At 38.4% G+C, this 16401-nt stretch overlaps 1 protein-coding gene across 1 annotated transcript in view; it reads left to right on the forward strand.

Moving 5' to 3' along the window:
• The first annotated feature begins 2483 nt into the window (after window positions 1–2483).
• Window positions 2484–16401, forward strand: part of CLIC5 (chloride intracellular channel 5) — a 165054-nt gene continuing 151136 nt past the window's right edge. Inside the window, exon 1 of the mRNA XM_056126136.1 lies at window positions 2484–3026. Coding sequence (XP_055982111.1) covers window positions 2484–3026 — 543 coding nt within the window. The remainder of the gene's footprint in view (window positions 3027–16401) is intronic.

A 16401-nucleotide genomic window follows, 5' to 3' on the forward strand; every position in this document is an offset into this window, starting at 1 on the left:
GCCGGTCTTTGTGGTGTGAGATGATATCTCATTGTTTTGATTTGCATCTCCTTGATGATTAGTGATGTAGAGCATTTTTTCATGTGTCTTTTGGTCATTTGTATTTCTTTTTTGACGAAGCTTCTGTTCATTTCTTCTCCTATTTTTTGATGGGGTTGAAGGATTTTTTTCTTGTACAATTCTACTAGTGTCTTGCATATTCTGGATATTAATCCCTTGTCAGATGGTTATTGGGTAAATATTCTTTCCCATTCAGTGGGCTCTCTCTCTATTTTGGTCACTGTTTCTTTGGAGGTGCAGAAGATTCTTATTCTAATGTAGACCCATTTGTTTATGTGTTTTTCCACTTGCTTGATCAGTGGTGTTTTATCCTTAAAGATGCTTTTTGCTTCAATGTCATGGAGGGTTCTGCCTACATTTTCCTCCATATGCCTTAAGGATTCAGGTTTGATATTGAGCTCTTTAATACACTTTGATCTGATTTTTTTGCCTGGTCAGAGACTTTGATCTGACTTTTGTGCCTAGGCAGAGGTCAGAGTTTAACAAAATGCAGGTAGCTGTCCAGTTTTCCCTACACCACTTGTTGAAGAGGCTTTCCTTGTTCCACTTCACATTTCTTGCTCCTTTATCAAAGATTAAGTGATTATATATTTGAGAGTCTGTGACAGAATATTCAACTCTTCTATTGGTCTGCGGGTCTTTTTCTAGCCCAATACCATGCTGCTTTAATTACTAGTGCTTTGTAGTACAGTTTGAAGTTGGGAAGGATGATGCAACCCATCTTCTTTTTCTCAAAGATTGCTTTAGCTGTTTGTGGGGTTTTTTGTTCCATATGAATTTCAGGGGTATTTTGTCTATTTCTTTGAAAAATGTCATGGGTATCCTGATAGGGATCACATTAAATTTGTATACTGCTTTGGGGAATATTGCCATTTGATAATGTTGATCCTCCCTATCCATGAGCAGAGGATGCATCTGCATTTCCTAGTGTCCTCTTTTATTTCTTGAAGTAGTGTTTTGTAACTTTCCTTGTATAGGCTCTTTACCTCTTTAGTCAAGCTGATTCTGAGGTACTTGATTTTCTGAGGTACTATTGTGAACGGAATATTTTAAATGTCTCTTTCTTCTCTTTCGTTTTTTTACGAAAAATAATTTCAAAAATAAAAATATTATTTAGCAATTAAAAATAATTTAGAAAAATTATTTAGAAAAGCGCTGGACTTTTGGTGTTGATTTTGTAGCCTGCCACTTTACTTTACAGACCTATTGTTTCTAGGAGCTTTTCTGTAGAGTCTTTGGGGTTTTCTAAGTATAGTATCATATCGTCTGCAAGTAGTGATAGCTTGATCTCTTCTTTTACCATGCCCTTGATATCTTTTTCTTGCATAACTGCTATGGCCGGGACTTCCGGTACTATATTGAATATGAGTGGCGAGAGCAGGCAGCCTTGTTTTGTCCCTGATCTTAGAGGGAAGGCTTTTAGTTTCTCCCCATTGAGAATTATGCTTGCCATGGGTAACAAAAATTTTTTTCATTGAGAAAACCTTGACAGGTTTGTTCTCTCTGTGTTAAAGTTTTAGTTTCTCTTGATATCTCAACTATATTTAAAAGTCCCTAGGTGACAGAGAATGTATCTTTGGGTTCATATATTTGATACTCTATAATGTACCTTATCCAATACATTATAGAACTTTTTATGAATTGATGTGGTTTTTATGAATTTGATTTTATTTGAAATATTATTTAATATCAGGGGCATATTTTCACATGGTAGAATCTTAGTGAATATTTGTTGATTGTTATGATCATACAGATTTTGGAGGGGGAAAAAGCCTCAATTCCTGTGAGTCTCTAATTTTTTGGTGGTCTGCATTTATATATCCACAGGCCAGGGCATTTCTTCTTTTTCTTCTGTATTTTAATCACCCACCAGTGTTTCCAGATGGAGAATGCAAATGGAATATATTATTTAATTGGATCATACATAGATCATTTATCAGAGCCTAATAAGACCCAAATAAATTGCTTTGTATAATGAATTTATCTCTAAATAGATGAGCTACTGTCTTGAAGAATTGCTCTTGGTTGAATTGAAGGGCCTTCTTAAAAGTTGTTCACAATTGTGGTGGTAAAAGGCTAAATATGTTTAGAATTTCCATGTAAATAAGAGCGGCAATTAATTTCAACCCTTTGTTGTTACAAAGAATGTAAGGCTTACTGGCAATGAGCACCTAGTAAAAAATATTCTTAGTAGTGAAGGAGTTAAGTGAGTGTGTAAGCTTTATCTTGTGTCCAATGGACTTGTGGTTTGCTGATTAGAGACTCCTGTAAATGATTGTTAGAGACCTGTCATTGATAGGTGTTGCTAGTTGCTGTGTTTGAAACACCAGTTGATTCCTCTGCAGGGCAGGGCAGCATCCTCTCTCCCTTTCCTTGCTTTGGATATACTCAGGTCTTCCTGCAAAAAAATCAAATCACTAACCATGGGTGATGAAGACTACAGCGGAATATATGACACAATCCAAAAAGATAGAATATATGATGTTCCAGAACAAGAAGAAAATGAAGTTGATGTTTATGATGTCATCCATGTAGAGCAGAGATCGGAAAACCATTTTTATGTCAATCAGCAAGAACCCCATGAGTATGATTCTGTGTCCCCTTATGCTGTTGGAGATGAGAACAGCTTAGTCTCTTCCCAACAAGAAGAAGGTTACCTCCTGCCTGATGCAGTGTCTTCTGAGACTGAAGATCTTCTACAAAGAGCCACGCAAGAGGATGGGGTCACCGTGGTGGAAGAATTATACTCAACAATAAATACATCAAACAAGAAATCTGGCCCAGAGGAGTACCAGGAGAATGGGAGTCTAATGATGAAAGAAGATCTGTCTCATTCAACCTTCACCATCCAGGAGAGCAGGGCTTTCTCGGCCATTGGAGATGCCCCCACTGGCTATTCTGTACCTGATTACATAGAAGAAAATGAATCAGATTATTTAAACCCTGACATTCATCTCTACGTGAAGGTAAGGCCTGTGTCTGATAGAGACCACTCACTGTGCAGATGGCATTACTTAGTGCTTTATTTTGTTCTGAATAACCAGGGAAAGATGTACAGAGTCACGTTCCTTGAGCCTCGCTATGCAGTTTAAGATGAGGAATGACTGAATGAGTCACTTCAGAGTTTCTTCAGCAATATTCAACATTAAAAACATTAGAAAGTACATGTGTCAAAGCTTTGACTGTTATATAACACTGGTGATACTAGAGATGCATTGATCAAGAGTTCTCTTATGAATGAGCAGAAATTGCTGCTGGAATCTTTACTTTTTTGACCAATGTTAAATATATTTTTCGGTCTAGTTACATTTCTTTCATCGACAATGTCTTTAGAAATGAAACTAAGACTTACAGGATAAATCAATAAAGATAGGTGCTAGAATAATTTTTATGTTTCGAAGGTCACAGATATTGCATATATAAGGTCAATAAATGTTACCTGACATGGAATTTGCCCTTTGTCCTGATATAACTGAATTACATGATGGAGTAAAATGATTATCAAAGTAGAAAGATCTTAAAGCCATTGTTGATGTTAGTGCTCTTAATACTCAATCTAAGAACTTTGGTTTGATCTTTGAATTAGAATGAACGTCATGATTATGAATATAATCAATATATAAAAATATTTCTGGGCTGCAAAAACATCTGTATAATTAAGAAAGCTCTCACCAAATATCCCCACAACATGCCACTTCTTTCTAATAAACTACTTTATGAACTTACAAAAACCTACTTTATACTCATTTCTTCTTTTCCATTTCCGATAAATTCTTTGAAACAAAGACATTTTCTTTGTTAACTTAGTGCAATGTTATCTTTTTTGCTGTTGTTTTTGGGGCCACACTCAGCAATGCTCAGGGCTTACTCCTGACTCTGTACTAAGGAATCATTCCTGGTGGTGATTAGGGGGACCATATGGGATGCCAGGGAATGAACCCAGGTAAGTCTCATGCAAGGCAAACTTCCCTACCTGCTGTACTATTTTTCCAGCCCCTAGAGCAAGATTATCTTTTACTTTGAATTATTTCTTAGTTATTTTCTGGGTAAACTCTGTCTCCTTTATTCTAATTCCTTAAATAAACATCCAACGGAGTCTTTGGTATCCAACACACCTTGATGGCTATTGTGCTGAGCTTTTAGAGGAGAGACAAAGGGGTGTGTAAGACAGTACCCTTGTCCTTAAGAAATAAACAAAGCGACTTAGGAAATAGACTTGCATATGGTAAATCTGGATGACTAAAGGACTTAGTGGAATGCTGTGGGGATTCCAAGAGGGGATGCAGAAGTATGTGTGGAGGGGCTAGGAGAGGCTGCAAGCAGCCTTCCAGCCTTTATTTTTAATTCACTTCTGTTAGTCTCTCAGGTCCCAGAGGTTTCTAAATGTGAGAACTAGATATATTTGAGTCAGGATAGAAGTCCTTGTGGAGCTTCATGCAACAGGCAAGATGATACATTGTTGTGTTATTGTCACATCAAGACAATATTTGTAAATTTGGACAAGTGTTGATTTCATTAGAAGTAAGCTCTCTACTGAACCAAACAGATTGTACCAAGGAAAAACATCTCCATTTGGTACCAGCAATTGGAAAAACTGCTTGTTAATAATGCATGGTTTCTAGGTTTCTAGGTATTTCCCTAAAGCAAATATTGGTTTTTATTAACTCTTTAAATTGTGTTCTTTGTTTATATCATAATTATGGTAATTACGAGAACTTAAAATGTACCAACTGCCTCAGCCCCTTGTGGTCAACTCCTTTTTCAAGATCTTAAGCAGGATTCAATGAATAGAGTTGCATCTATAATCTCTGTTTTTACCCCTGCCCTTCCTGCCCCTTCCTGGTATCTTCATTTAGTGTGAATGGACATGCAACATGTAAAACAGAGTAAGACTGGAGTGCTCAGCTTGCATGAGAGTTGGGGCTGTGTGTACAGTCTGCTCAGCCTCTTTTCTCTCAGCTCTCCAGAGGAGGTGCAAGAACTCTTGCTTTGGACTCGGATTCCTAGAATGCCTTCTTGCTTTTCAGTCCTGGGGTTCTTGCTCTTCTGGGCTGTTTAGGTGTAGATCACTGGGCCGCACATACTAAACCTGTATTCATGGGTGTATAGTATCCACCTCTTCTAGACAAGTCGGTGAAATTGTCACACTGTTTATGACTATATATGATCAACCAGAATTCTATAGAGCCTCAGCTGTTTTAGGTGGTTGACCATTAACTTATTTAATAAAAATGTATTGTTTCTGTGGGGGCTGGAGTGATAGCACAGTGAGCAGGGTGTTTGCCTTGTACGCAGCCCACATGGCCGACCTGAGTTCTATTCCTCCGCCCCCTCAGAGAGCCCAGCAAGCTACCGAGAGTATCTCGCCTGAACGGCAAAGCCTGGCAAACTACCCGTGATGTAGTCAATATGCCAAACACAGTAACAACAAATCTCACGATGAAGACATTACTGGGCCCGCTCAAGCAAATTGATAAACAATGGGAAGTCAGTGCTACGGTGCTACAGTATTGTTTCTGTATACATTCAACAAATTGTTCCTGTTCCAGGCCCTGGGTTTACAACGGCAAGGAAAATATAATACTGGCTCCCCTGAATTTTGCATTGTAGTGGGAAAGACAACTGATAGGCAAAGAAATGAGTAAATATAGACTATGCCCTGTGCAATGGTGGCATAAAGAAATATATACCGGGGCTGAAAGGGCTGGAGTGCATGCCTTGTGTGCATGATGATTTGCTTTTGATCTGGAGTACTGCAGGGTCCCCTGAATGCTGCTGGCTCTGAGCAACTTGCGACCCAAGAACTGAACTTTCAGGTGACACTGTGAGGCTGAGTGCTCCCCAGAGTGACTTCAAAATCCCAAGTACCACGGGGGAGACCTTCCCACATTGAAACATAAAACAAGATAATGGATGTTTCAATTTCCTGCTACTTGGGTACAAAATCACCACAAATTATGTTGTGTGAGTGAGAACAAATGTCTTCTCTGACAGATTTGGAGGTCTGAAGGAGTTTAAGGTCCTAAAATTCACCAGGTCTGTGTTCCTTCTGGAGGCTTTGGTAAAAATCCCTTTCCTTCTTTCTAGCATCAAGAGATGTATGGTATGCTTTGTTTAGGGACCATGCCTTATATCCTTCGCTCACTCTGTTTTCTTCTTCAGACCTAGATCTGCCTCCCTTCTCTAAGGAACCCATTGATTAGATGGGGGTCTACAAGAATATTTCCCCCATTATTAAATCCACATTACAGGGGCTGAAGTGATAGCACAAAGTTAGGGCATTTGCCTTGCACGCAGCCAGCCCGGCCGAGCCAGGTTCGATTCCTCCGCCCCTCTCGGAGAGCCTGGCAAGCTGCCAAGAATATTCAATATGCCAAACACAGTAATAAGAAGTCTCACAATGGAGATGTTACTGGGCCCGTTCAAGCAAAATCGATGAACAGTGTGTAGTATTAAATCCGTAATGTCAAAATCCCTTTTGCCACCAAAAGTAGCATTCCTGGGTTTTAGGGATTAGGACATTGACTGGTATGGGAGCCACTATTTTGCTTCCCAAAATGAAGTAGATGGTGGTTGGGGGTGGTTGAGGGTGATGCAAGGAGAGAGGAGGGAAGAAATCAGGAGAGATGGACAGCAAGGTAGAGTAGGCACCAGCCATGCCAGGTCCTGTGAGTCATTGGAAGAACTGTCACTTTACACAAAGTGGATGGGAGTCAACATTATGTCTATCTTTTTTGGACAAGCCTCATTAGAGAAGGGGCAGAAGCAAATAGAACAATTTGGCAGGTTGGCCTAAGGTAACAGCAGTGGAGGGTGCAGAAAGTAGAATTAGGATTGTTTGGAAGAGAGAGCCCAACACTTTGTTGATAGATTTGGTGGAGTTAAAACAATAAAACACCAATTTTGACTACAGGGGGTTTTGATCAGAGCTATTGTGTGAATGATAATATTTTTACCATTCCAATTACAGACCTCTTTTCTGGGTGCATATGATGGTTATTCAGATCAGCTTTTCCTTATTTCTTCCCTGTTTTATCCTTTTGTCTATCCAGCATTTGCAATATACTACATAGCAGATTCCAGATAGTAGATAAAAGCTGCACATAGTAGAAATGACTATCCTGAGAGAAAAATCAGAAATACTTTTTTTTAAATGGGTCCTTAATCCAGAGTTGCTCAGAACTTGCTATGGGCAATATTTTTAGGGAACTCTCCTTGCAGGACCCAGGAGACCATCTAGGGTGTTCAAGATAGAACCTGTGTAAGCTGCATGCAATGCAAGACCTTAACCAATATCTCTCCAATCCTCAGAAGTACAATTCTTGAAGATTATAAGAAGAAGTAAAAGATCTATTCTGGATTACTGACTAAGAACTAGTGAAGACACTGGGTCTCCAGTGAGAGTTGCATCCATGCTCTAATATAACTTAATGGTTCGAAACTTTGCGTGTAGATTTTGAAACTTGTCCTGATGTTTTCTGTCAAAATTGAGGCAGTTGTAAACATCTTTTTAGTTGCATCTGTTATGTATGTAGAGAAAGAGACAGGAACAGACATAAATAGAGAGAACAAGAAAGGAAAGGAGAGATAGACATATAACAATGATAGAAAATTTGGGTACTTTGTTTAATGAATGGGAAGAAAAATAATGTGAAGATACAAAGAAAATGGTTCAAATGAATACCCATTATCCTGCACAAGACCAATAGAACTGATACTTTTGACTATGGAAAGCAGTATATATTGTAAAACAATATTTATTGTCAACTGGAAGAGTTGACCTGGAGGGATAGTGCAGTGGGCAAGACATTTGTCCAAGAAACAAGACACAAAATTTCATCCATGGCCCCATTAATGGTCCTCTGAGCCCCACCAGAATTGATCCCAGAGTGCAAAGCCAGGAATAAACTCTGAGCACTGTTGGGTATAGTTACAAAACAAAACTATTCTAAAACAAGCAAACTGTACTAGCAACTTTATTTCTGTTATACCATTCAGCTTCTATCAGCTTCAAAGTCCTTACTAGAAAAATGCTTGTTATAATGATTAGTTCTCTAAGATAGATATGGATATTAAAGAAGATAATTTATGCAAATTGCCTAGAAGAAGTATATAAATAATAAATGATCAATATAAGATTCAAGAGAGATATTATAGTGAGTATACTATCCCCTGCATGCAACTTGCATGCAGCTGACCTGAGTTTAATCCCTGAGCACCCTGGTTGGGTGAGGGTCCCCCAAACCAAATAAATGTTTGATATATAGGAATCTGATTTATTATTTATTGGGATGAATTTTAACCACCATAAAACAATAGGTCTTAGGGCCCAGAGAATTAGTATAGTGTGTAGGGCACTTGTATTGCCTATGACCAACCTAAATTTGATTCCTGTCACCCCATATAGTCAACCAAGCCTCACCAGGAGTGATCCCTTAGTTCAGAACCTAGAGTAAACCCCAAGCCCTGTCAACTTTATTTTTCCCCAAACAAATATATATATATATATATATATATGTGTGCTTGTGTGTTTAGTTTAAGCATAATTAGTGAAAATTCAAGAAAAATTTGTTAGTTAATCCAAATATAGCCAGTGTAATATTGTGAAAATATCACGATCAACCATTTTTTTTTTGCTTTTTGGGTCACACCCGGTGATGCACAGGGGTTACTCCTGGCTCTGTACTCAGAAGTTACTCCTGGCAGTGCTCAGGGGACCATGTGGGATGATGGGAATCGAACCCGGGTCGGCCATGTGCAAGGCAAACACTCTACCCGCTGTGCTATCTCTCCAGCCCCACGATCAACAATTTTCATGAAACTTTTTTGAACCCATTTTTTAATCTGGTATGCAGTCCTTCTCAGGTTTTAATTGCAGCTTGATTGCAAGCTATATGGCTTTTATCAGGGTACGCATGTATGGAACCATCTATGACGCACTCTGGAAGAGTGCTTGATAATGATTATGAGCTCTAAATTCAGGGGTGTTGGTAGGACCAATAGGAATGAGACTCACTCTTTTCTACCCTTTGTGTACATGAAAGCTGTTCCCTGGAAAGCACCTGCCACTATCAGGCTGCCCCAGCCTCCCCATGCCAAACTGCACAGATTGTGCACTGGGCACGCTTGGGAGGTACTGTTCACAGAGTCCGTAAATGGTACACCCTCAAGTTAGGAAACATAACAGCTCTAGTTAATGTTTCTTAGACTCACAGTCTGGAATCTTTGTTCTCAAGGAGGGCCTCCTAATAATTTGGCTCGGTATAGTGGAAAGTACCACAGAATTGTCAGCAATAGTCATTAGGAGACTAACATTCTTGCAGAAGTCACCATATCCAAAATAAGATATTTAACATAATTTGTGGGATTTGGAAATATTATAATTCAAATTAAAAAATTAAGCACTATTGGGGCCAGAGCGATAGCACAGCGAGTAGGGCGTTTGCCTTACACGTGGCTGACCCAGGTTTGATCCCCGGCATCCCATATGGTTCCCTGAACACTGCCAGGAGTAATTCCTGAGTGCAAGCCAGGAGTAACTCCTGAGCATTTCTGGATGTGACCCACAAAGGAAAAAAAAATCAAGCACTATTTACAATTGATTTTACTTAATTCTATCTAGTTCTCTTTTTTGGGGGGGGGGCTGGAGCGGTAGCACAGAGGTAGGACGTTTGCCTTGTGCACAGCCAGCCCGGCTCAGCCGGGTTCGATTCCTCTGCCCCTCTTGGAGAGCCTGGCAAGCTACCGAGAGTTTCTCGCCCGCACGGCAAAGCCTGGCAAGCCACCCGTGATGTATTCAATATGCCAAACACAGTAACAACAAGTCTCAAAATGAGACCGAGCAAATCAATGAACAAAGGGAGGACAGTGATACAGTGATACAGTGATATATTGTAAAAACATATGGTAAGTGTCCAAAGAGAAGTGTCAACCTCAAAACCAAGCAAACATAGTGCTCCCCATGGACACAAATTAAACCTGGAAAGCTTGTTAAGTGCATGGCCAGAAAAAAAAATATGACATATATTATCTTAATTCTATCTAGTTCTCTTAAATGTTAATATTTTCTATATTTCATGCTATGTACAGTGTATTTTTGAAATAAAAATTTTTATATGAGGCATCATGAGGTATAGTATTGTTAATGATAGTTTCGTACATATAATGTCCTAATACTGTACCTCCACCATAGTGCCCACTTACCTTCACCATTTTCTCAGGTCTTCCCATACCTCCCACCACCCTCCCACCCTGTGGTAAATTCTATTCTCTTCCTGTAACATACTAGTTCAATTTTCAAACAAATATGGGTTATGTAATATGTGTGGATCTATTGTGAATAAAGACTTAAATTTAATATTGATAGGGATGTTCAATTAAAACAAAATGAATGCTGATCCATAGATTTTCCTGTCCACACCTCCTTTTTTTTACCACATCCTTGGACTTGGGACTTTTTCCTGGGATGAGATCTGATGGGAATAGTTTCCCTTGTCTCCTAGATTCTTTTTGGAAATTTTCATTGCAGTGCATTTAGTCCATTTGACTTGGAAGCAAATAAATCTTCTTCATTGCATGTGATAAATTATAAAATCCCAAGAAAGTAAATCAACGTTACATCAATACTTTTTTTAAAATTTCATTAAGAAAATGAGGGAAATGAAGATATTTTGTTATTGGGATATGACTCAAATTAGGAGCCAATGTTGCAGAGAATACGCTCAGCTGAAGCAAAGGCAAAGCTGATAGGCATATGTATATGTATACAACAAACCTATTAGCCTGTCAGTTTTGTAACAGGAATGGAGAGAAAGTATGTGAAAACAGATGGTGAAGATGTACATGTGCAAAAATTAAATCTTTTTTATTTTGTTATTTCAGCCACAAATGGTGGTACTAAGGGGCTACTCCAGGTTAATGCTAGACGTATTTCGGATTGAACCTGGACTCCTGCATGCAAAAAGTGTTTGCTCCAACACTGTGAGCTACCTCCCCAACCCTGTCCACACTGTCCTCCTGTTGTTCATCGATTTGCTCAAGCGGGCCCAGTAACGTCTCCATTGTGAGACTTCTTGTTATTGTGTTTGGCTTATTGAATACTCTCGGTATCTTGTCAGGCTCTCCAAGAGGGGCGGAGGAATCGAACCCAGCTCGGCCAGGCTGGCTCCCCAACTCTAAGAGTATAATTTTTGCTGAAAAAGTAAGGATCTTAGATTTTATCCCAAAGACACGAGAGTAAAAATATTAGAGAACTAGGGACGTGGATCTCGTGGAACAAAAACTTACCTTGCATGTTGAAGATCTGAAGTTGGATGCTCAGCATCATGTGGTCCCCAGAGTACTTCTGAATATGGCCCCCAAAACAATAGTGACAAATAAAATAAAAACAAAGTTTTGGAAGAAGTTATGATGAGCGAATAAATGTTTAGACTGACAGAGAAGCAGACTTAGAAAGTATTCCTATCTATAATGTAGAGCTGAACCCAACAGATAACTACTAAATTTGCTTTCTAGGAATTAGTATAAGTACTTAAATACATGTACATGGGAATTAGAGAGATATTATAGCAGGAAAGAGTTTGCCTTGCCTGCAGCCAACTCCAGTTTAAGTTCCTGGAACCACTTATGGTCCCAGACACAGACAGAGGTGATTCCTGACCAGAGCTAAAAATAACTTCTGAATACTGGGTGTGGCTCCCAAACAAATAATTAAATAAATGTACTTGAGAATAATATTATTTAAATGATTTATGCATTCAACTGACTGTCTGGAGATGTCCAAACATTTAGATCCCTGACATCATATAGGCAAATTTCAGTGGGAAAAAAATTATCTAGTCAATGCAATGCTGATTTATATATCATCTATATGCACCTAGTTATTTTATGTTGGAAAGTGGATATATGGATTCAAAGTTTTGATAATTGTTGTTTTAGCACAGTTTCCAATAAATAAATGGTTGTGTGGCCTAAGTTAGCCTTGACTAGTTTACTGGATATTAATTACATATCCCAAAATAGCCGAAATCCTGGAAAAGAGGCATTCTGTTTGTTTCACAAGGCCTAGGAACAGCCTGCTCTAACAGGAGTCATAAGAACATGTCAAAGTATGTCCTTGGAAACATTTCTGAAAGGACACAAATCTTAATATGTTGCATGTGCCAGTGCCCTGTCATAGAACCAGCCAAGCATACAATGGAACAATAAGCAGATTTGAACAAAGATTTCTGTTTGTGTCATGATGTCTTCTTAACTAGGGTTCTGGGAACACAGTCAAGGCCCAATATTATTTAAACATCTTATTCATGAGGCTCAAAGGAGCTAGATTGCTTTATAAATTAGAAGTATAAAATCTACAGAATCCTAGGACTATTGAAACCCAGAAAAGCAAGTTATTTTCCCTGCCTGATGAAAAATTATTAACAGGTTCAGGTTTTGGACTCTCAATCTAGGACCCTTTCTTCTTTCTTTATCTATTTTACTTAAAATATCAAAGCATTATTAATTATTTTTCCTATAGCTTAAGTAGCATGGTTACAATACTGTTAACATTCCTGGTTTGGGTGTGTACCAGGTTATTGTACTTTAACACCTCTAAAGTATCTAACATTCCATCACTGTCCTTAGGTTGTTTCTTATCCACCGCTTTATTCTTCTCTTCCACCATCTATTGCTAATCACGGTCACGGTCACGGTCCTCCCGTTATTCATCGATTTGCTCAAGCGGGCCCAGTAACGTCTCCATCGTGAAACTTGCTGTTACTGTGTTTGGCATACCGAATACATCACGGGGAGCTTGCCAAGCTTTGCCGTGCCGGGGAGATACTCTCGGTAGCTTGCCGGGCTCTTTGAGAGGGGCAAAGGAATCAAATTCTGGTCCGCAGGGTTGGCCGCATGCAAGGCAAATGCCCTGCCCACTGTGCTATCGCTCCAGCCCCTATTGCTAATATACATTTTATAATCTGATCTAAAGGTTTGTCATTGTCTGTTGCTGTGTAGTCCCTTGTTTTGTTGTGCTATATAATACAGATGATTGAGATCATCTGGTATTTCTTTTCCCTCTACTTAGATCACTTAATGTGATGCTCAGTAGTTTCATCCAAGCCTCAGCAATCTGCAAGGTTTCTACTTAAAACTGCACAAGCACTCACCAGATTTTATTTGGGTTGTTTCCATATCCTGGGTATTGTATTGTGGTGCAATGAACATAGATGTGCATATATCTTTCTGTCATTTGGTTTGTTTCCATATCCTGGCCATTGTACTTAAATGTTGCAATGAATATAGCTGTGCATATATTTTTCTGAATTAATATTTTTGCTTCAGGGAGATAGATGACAAGTAGTGAATCACTGTGTTATATGAAAACTCTGTTCTTAATTTTTTTGAGAAAGTTTCATTCTGTTTTCCAATGAGCTGAATCAAACAACATTCCATCAACAATACAAGAAGATTCCTTTCTTTTTTAAAATAGTCCCTACCCACACTAAATGTTACCAGACTTTTTAATATTGGCCATTCTCAGTGGTGTAAGATGACATCACATTGTCGTTTTGATTTGCATTTCCATGATAATGAGTGATGTTTGAACACCATTTTCATCTGTCTACTGGTTATGTTGTGCGTATTTGCCTTTCAGGACAAGTTTGCTCATTTTGGCCCTCCTTTATTTATTTTAATTAATTAATTAATTAATTAATTTATTGAGCAGGGTCATTGGATTTTTCGTTGTCTAACCTTGTAAGTGCTTTTTATATCTTGGATATTAGCTCGTTATTAGAAGTATTTTGTAAGTATTTTGTACAAATATTAATTCAGTTAGGGTGTTTTTGAGTTTAGTCTGTTTATTTTATAACGTAAAACTTTTAAATTTTATCTAGACAATTTACTTTTGCTTTTGTTACCTTTGCTAACGAGTCAAACTATTGAAGACACTTCTGAGACCCATATCCTGGATAGTTCTGAATATCTTTCCCACAGTGTGCACCTGTGCATACGTGCATGTGTGTGTGTGTGTGTGTGTGTGTGCGCGCGCGCGCGCACGGGTATGTATTCATGGATTCTGGTCTAATCTTGAGGTTTTTAATCCACTCAGTGTTGACTTTTGTGTATGGTGTGAGATTGGGACCCAGTTTCATTATTTTGCATGCACCTATCCAAGTTTTCCAACACTGTTTGTTGAAGAGGCTTTTCCCTACTGAAATTTATGCCCCCAGATCCTTTGTTCTAGACTAAACAATAAATCTGTATATCTGAGGTTTTATTTCTGGGCTTTCAATTCTCTTCCATTGGTCCGAGAATCTTTATTTCAGTACCACAGTTCTGATTACAATAGGTTTAAAGTAAAATTTGAACTTGGGACGTGAATATCTCTCATTTTTTTTAGAATTGTTTTTGGTGTTTGTGAGTTCTATGATTCCATACAATTTCAGTAGAGTTTTGATGCGAATTGCATTGAATCTATATGATGCTTTGAGTAAGATGGTTATTTTAATGTTAATTCTTCCAGTCCATGAATATGATATATGTTTCCATTTCGTGGTATCCTATTTCTTTCAAGAGTAACACAGTTTTCAGTGTATAAATGTTTTTATATCCTTTATTAAATTGATTTCTAGGTTGTGTTTTTAAGCACTATTTTATATGTGATTGTCTTTTGTTTCACTCTCTTCTTGTTACTTGCATATGGAAATACAACTGATTTTTCTGTATTTATTTTTCAGTCTGCTACTTTTTTGTATTGGCTTATTGTTTCTAAGAGTTTAAATGCAGTATTTAGGGTGGTCTATGTATATTATTATGTCATCAGTAAATAGTGATAGTTTAACTTTTCCAATTTGGATGCCTTTGATTTCTTTGCCATATCTAATTGCTGAAATGAAGACTTCCAAAACTATATTGTATAATCATGGAGAATGTGGGAGTTCTTGCCTTTTGCCTGATCTCAGAGGGAAGGCTTTGGCTTTTGTCTATTGAGAATGATGTTAGTGTTGGTCTGTTATAAATAGCTTTTATATTCCTCTATTTCTACTTTTTTGAGTGTTTTAAATCATGAATGTATGGTAAATATTACCAAAGATTTCTTTTAAATTTATTTATTTATTAATTTATTTGATTTTTTCAATCTTTCTTTTGTTCATATGCTATATTGTATTATTTCATATGATGAATCCACTTGATCTTAATGTACAATAATTTTGATAAATTGTTGGATTTGGGTTCACGAAAGTTTTGTTGAGAATCTTTGTTCATTAGGGATATCTGTCTGTAGTTTTATTTTCTGTCTGCTTTCCAGTGAGTAGGGCATTTGCCTTGCACACGGTCCACCCAGGTTCGATTCCTCCATCCCTCTCGGAGAGCCTGGAAAGCTACCGAGAGTATCTCGCCTGCATGGCAAAGCCTGGCAAGCTACCCGTGATGTATTCAATATGCCAAACACAGTAACAACAAGTCTCATAATTTGTCGTGAGACTTTACTGGTGCCCGCTCAAGAAAATGGATGACCAACGGGAGGACAGTGCTACAGTGCTACTAGTTAACACTATCGTTACCTCTTTAGGCTTTTATCCCTCTCTATAGCTCTGAACACTTAAAGTCTGCTTTTAATCCATTCTCATATATCTGCTTTATAGCTACTCCAATGATGACTGAATGGATGGATAGAGGGGCTAAGTTGCTCCCAGGATCCTCTTGGCAGTGGAGGTGGAAGAAGACTTGCCTTAGTGGCCTACAGATAGAATTAGAGTAGGACTTCAAGCCATTTGTACTTTTTTAGAAGAGCTGTTGTGGGGCTGGAGTGATAGCATAGCAGGTAGGGCATTTGCCTTGCACGTGGCCAACCCGGGTTCAATTCTCAGCAGGTTCCTATCAACATTCTGAAGTTGGGCAGAAAGCCAGCAATCTGAGTTCTTTTTTATTTTGTATTCTGAAGGAAAATCAGTTTCAAAGGACTTGAGGATTTACCCAGTGATTGGTGTTAAAAAAAATACAAGTGACTGTTGCAGAAACAATGTCCCCATAGCTAATTTATTCAAACTAGCTCCCCAACTTACTTTTGTGATTTTTCATCCATATAATATATCAGGCTCTGCTATGTCAATAAACATAAAAGCCAAACCAAACATGGTGACTAGGAGAAAGTGAGCAGTGTAATCACTAGGGAAAAGAGCATCAACTGACTAGGGTGGGGCCACCAATAATATTAAGGAATGGGATTATAGAGAGTAGCCCAGGGTGGATCCTTTCTTCCTTTTTCAAAAGGATAGGTTTCTGGTGGAGAATGGGCACTGATGGAGGGATGGGTGTTCGATCATTGTATAACTGAAATCCAAGCACAAAAAT

The sequence above is a fragment of the Sorex fumeus genome, unplaced genomic scaffold (genome assembly GCF_029834395.1).
Source record: "Sorex fumeus unplaced genomic scaffold, SorFum_2.1 ptg000061l, whole genome shotgun sequence".
Lineage (NCBI taxonomy): Eukaryota > Metazoa > Chordata > Mammalia > Eulipotyphla > Soricidae > Sorex > Sorex fumeus.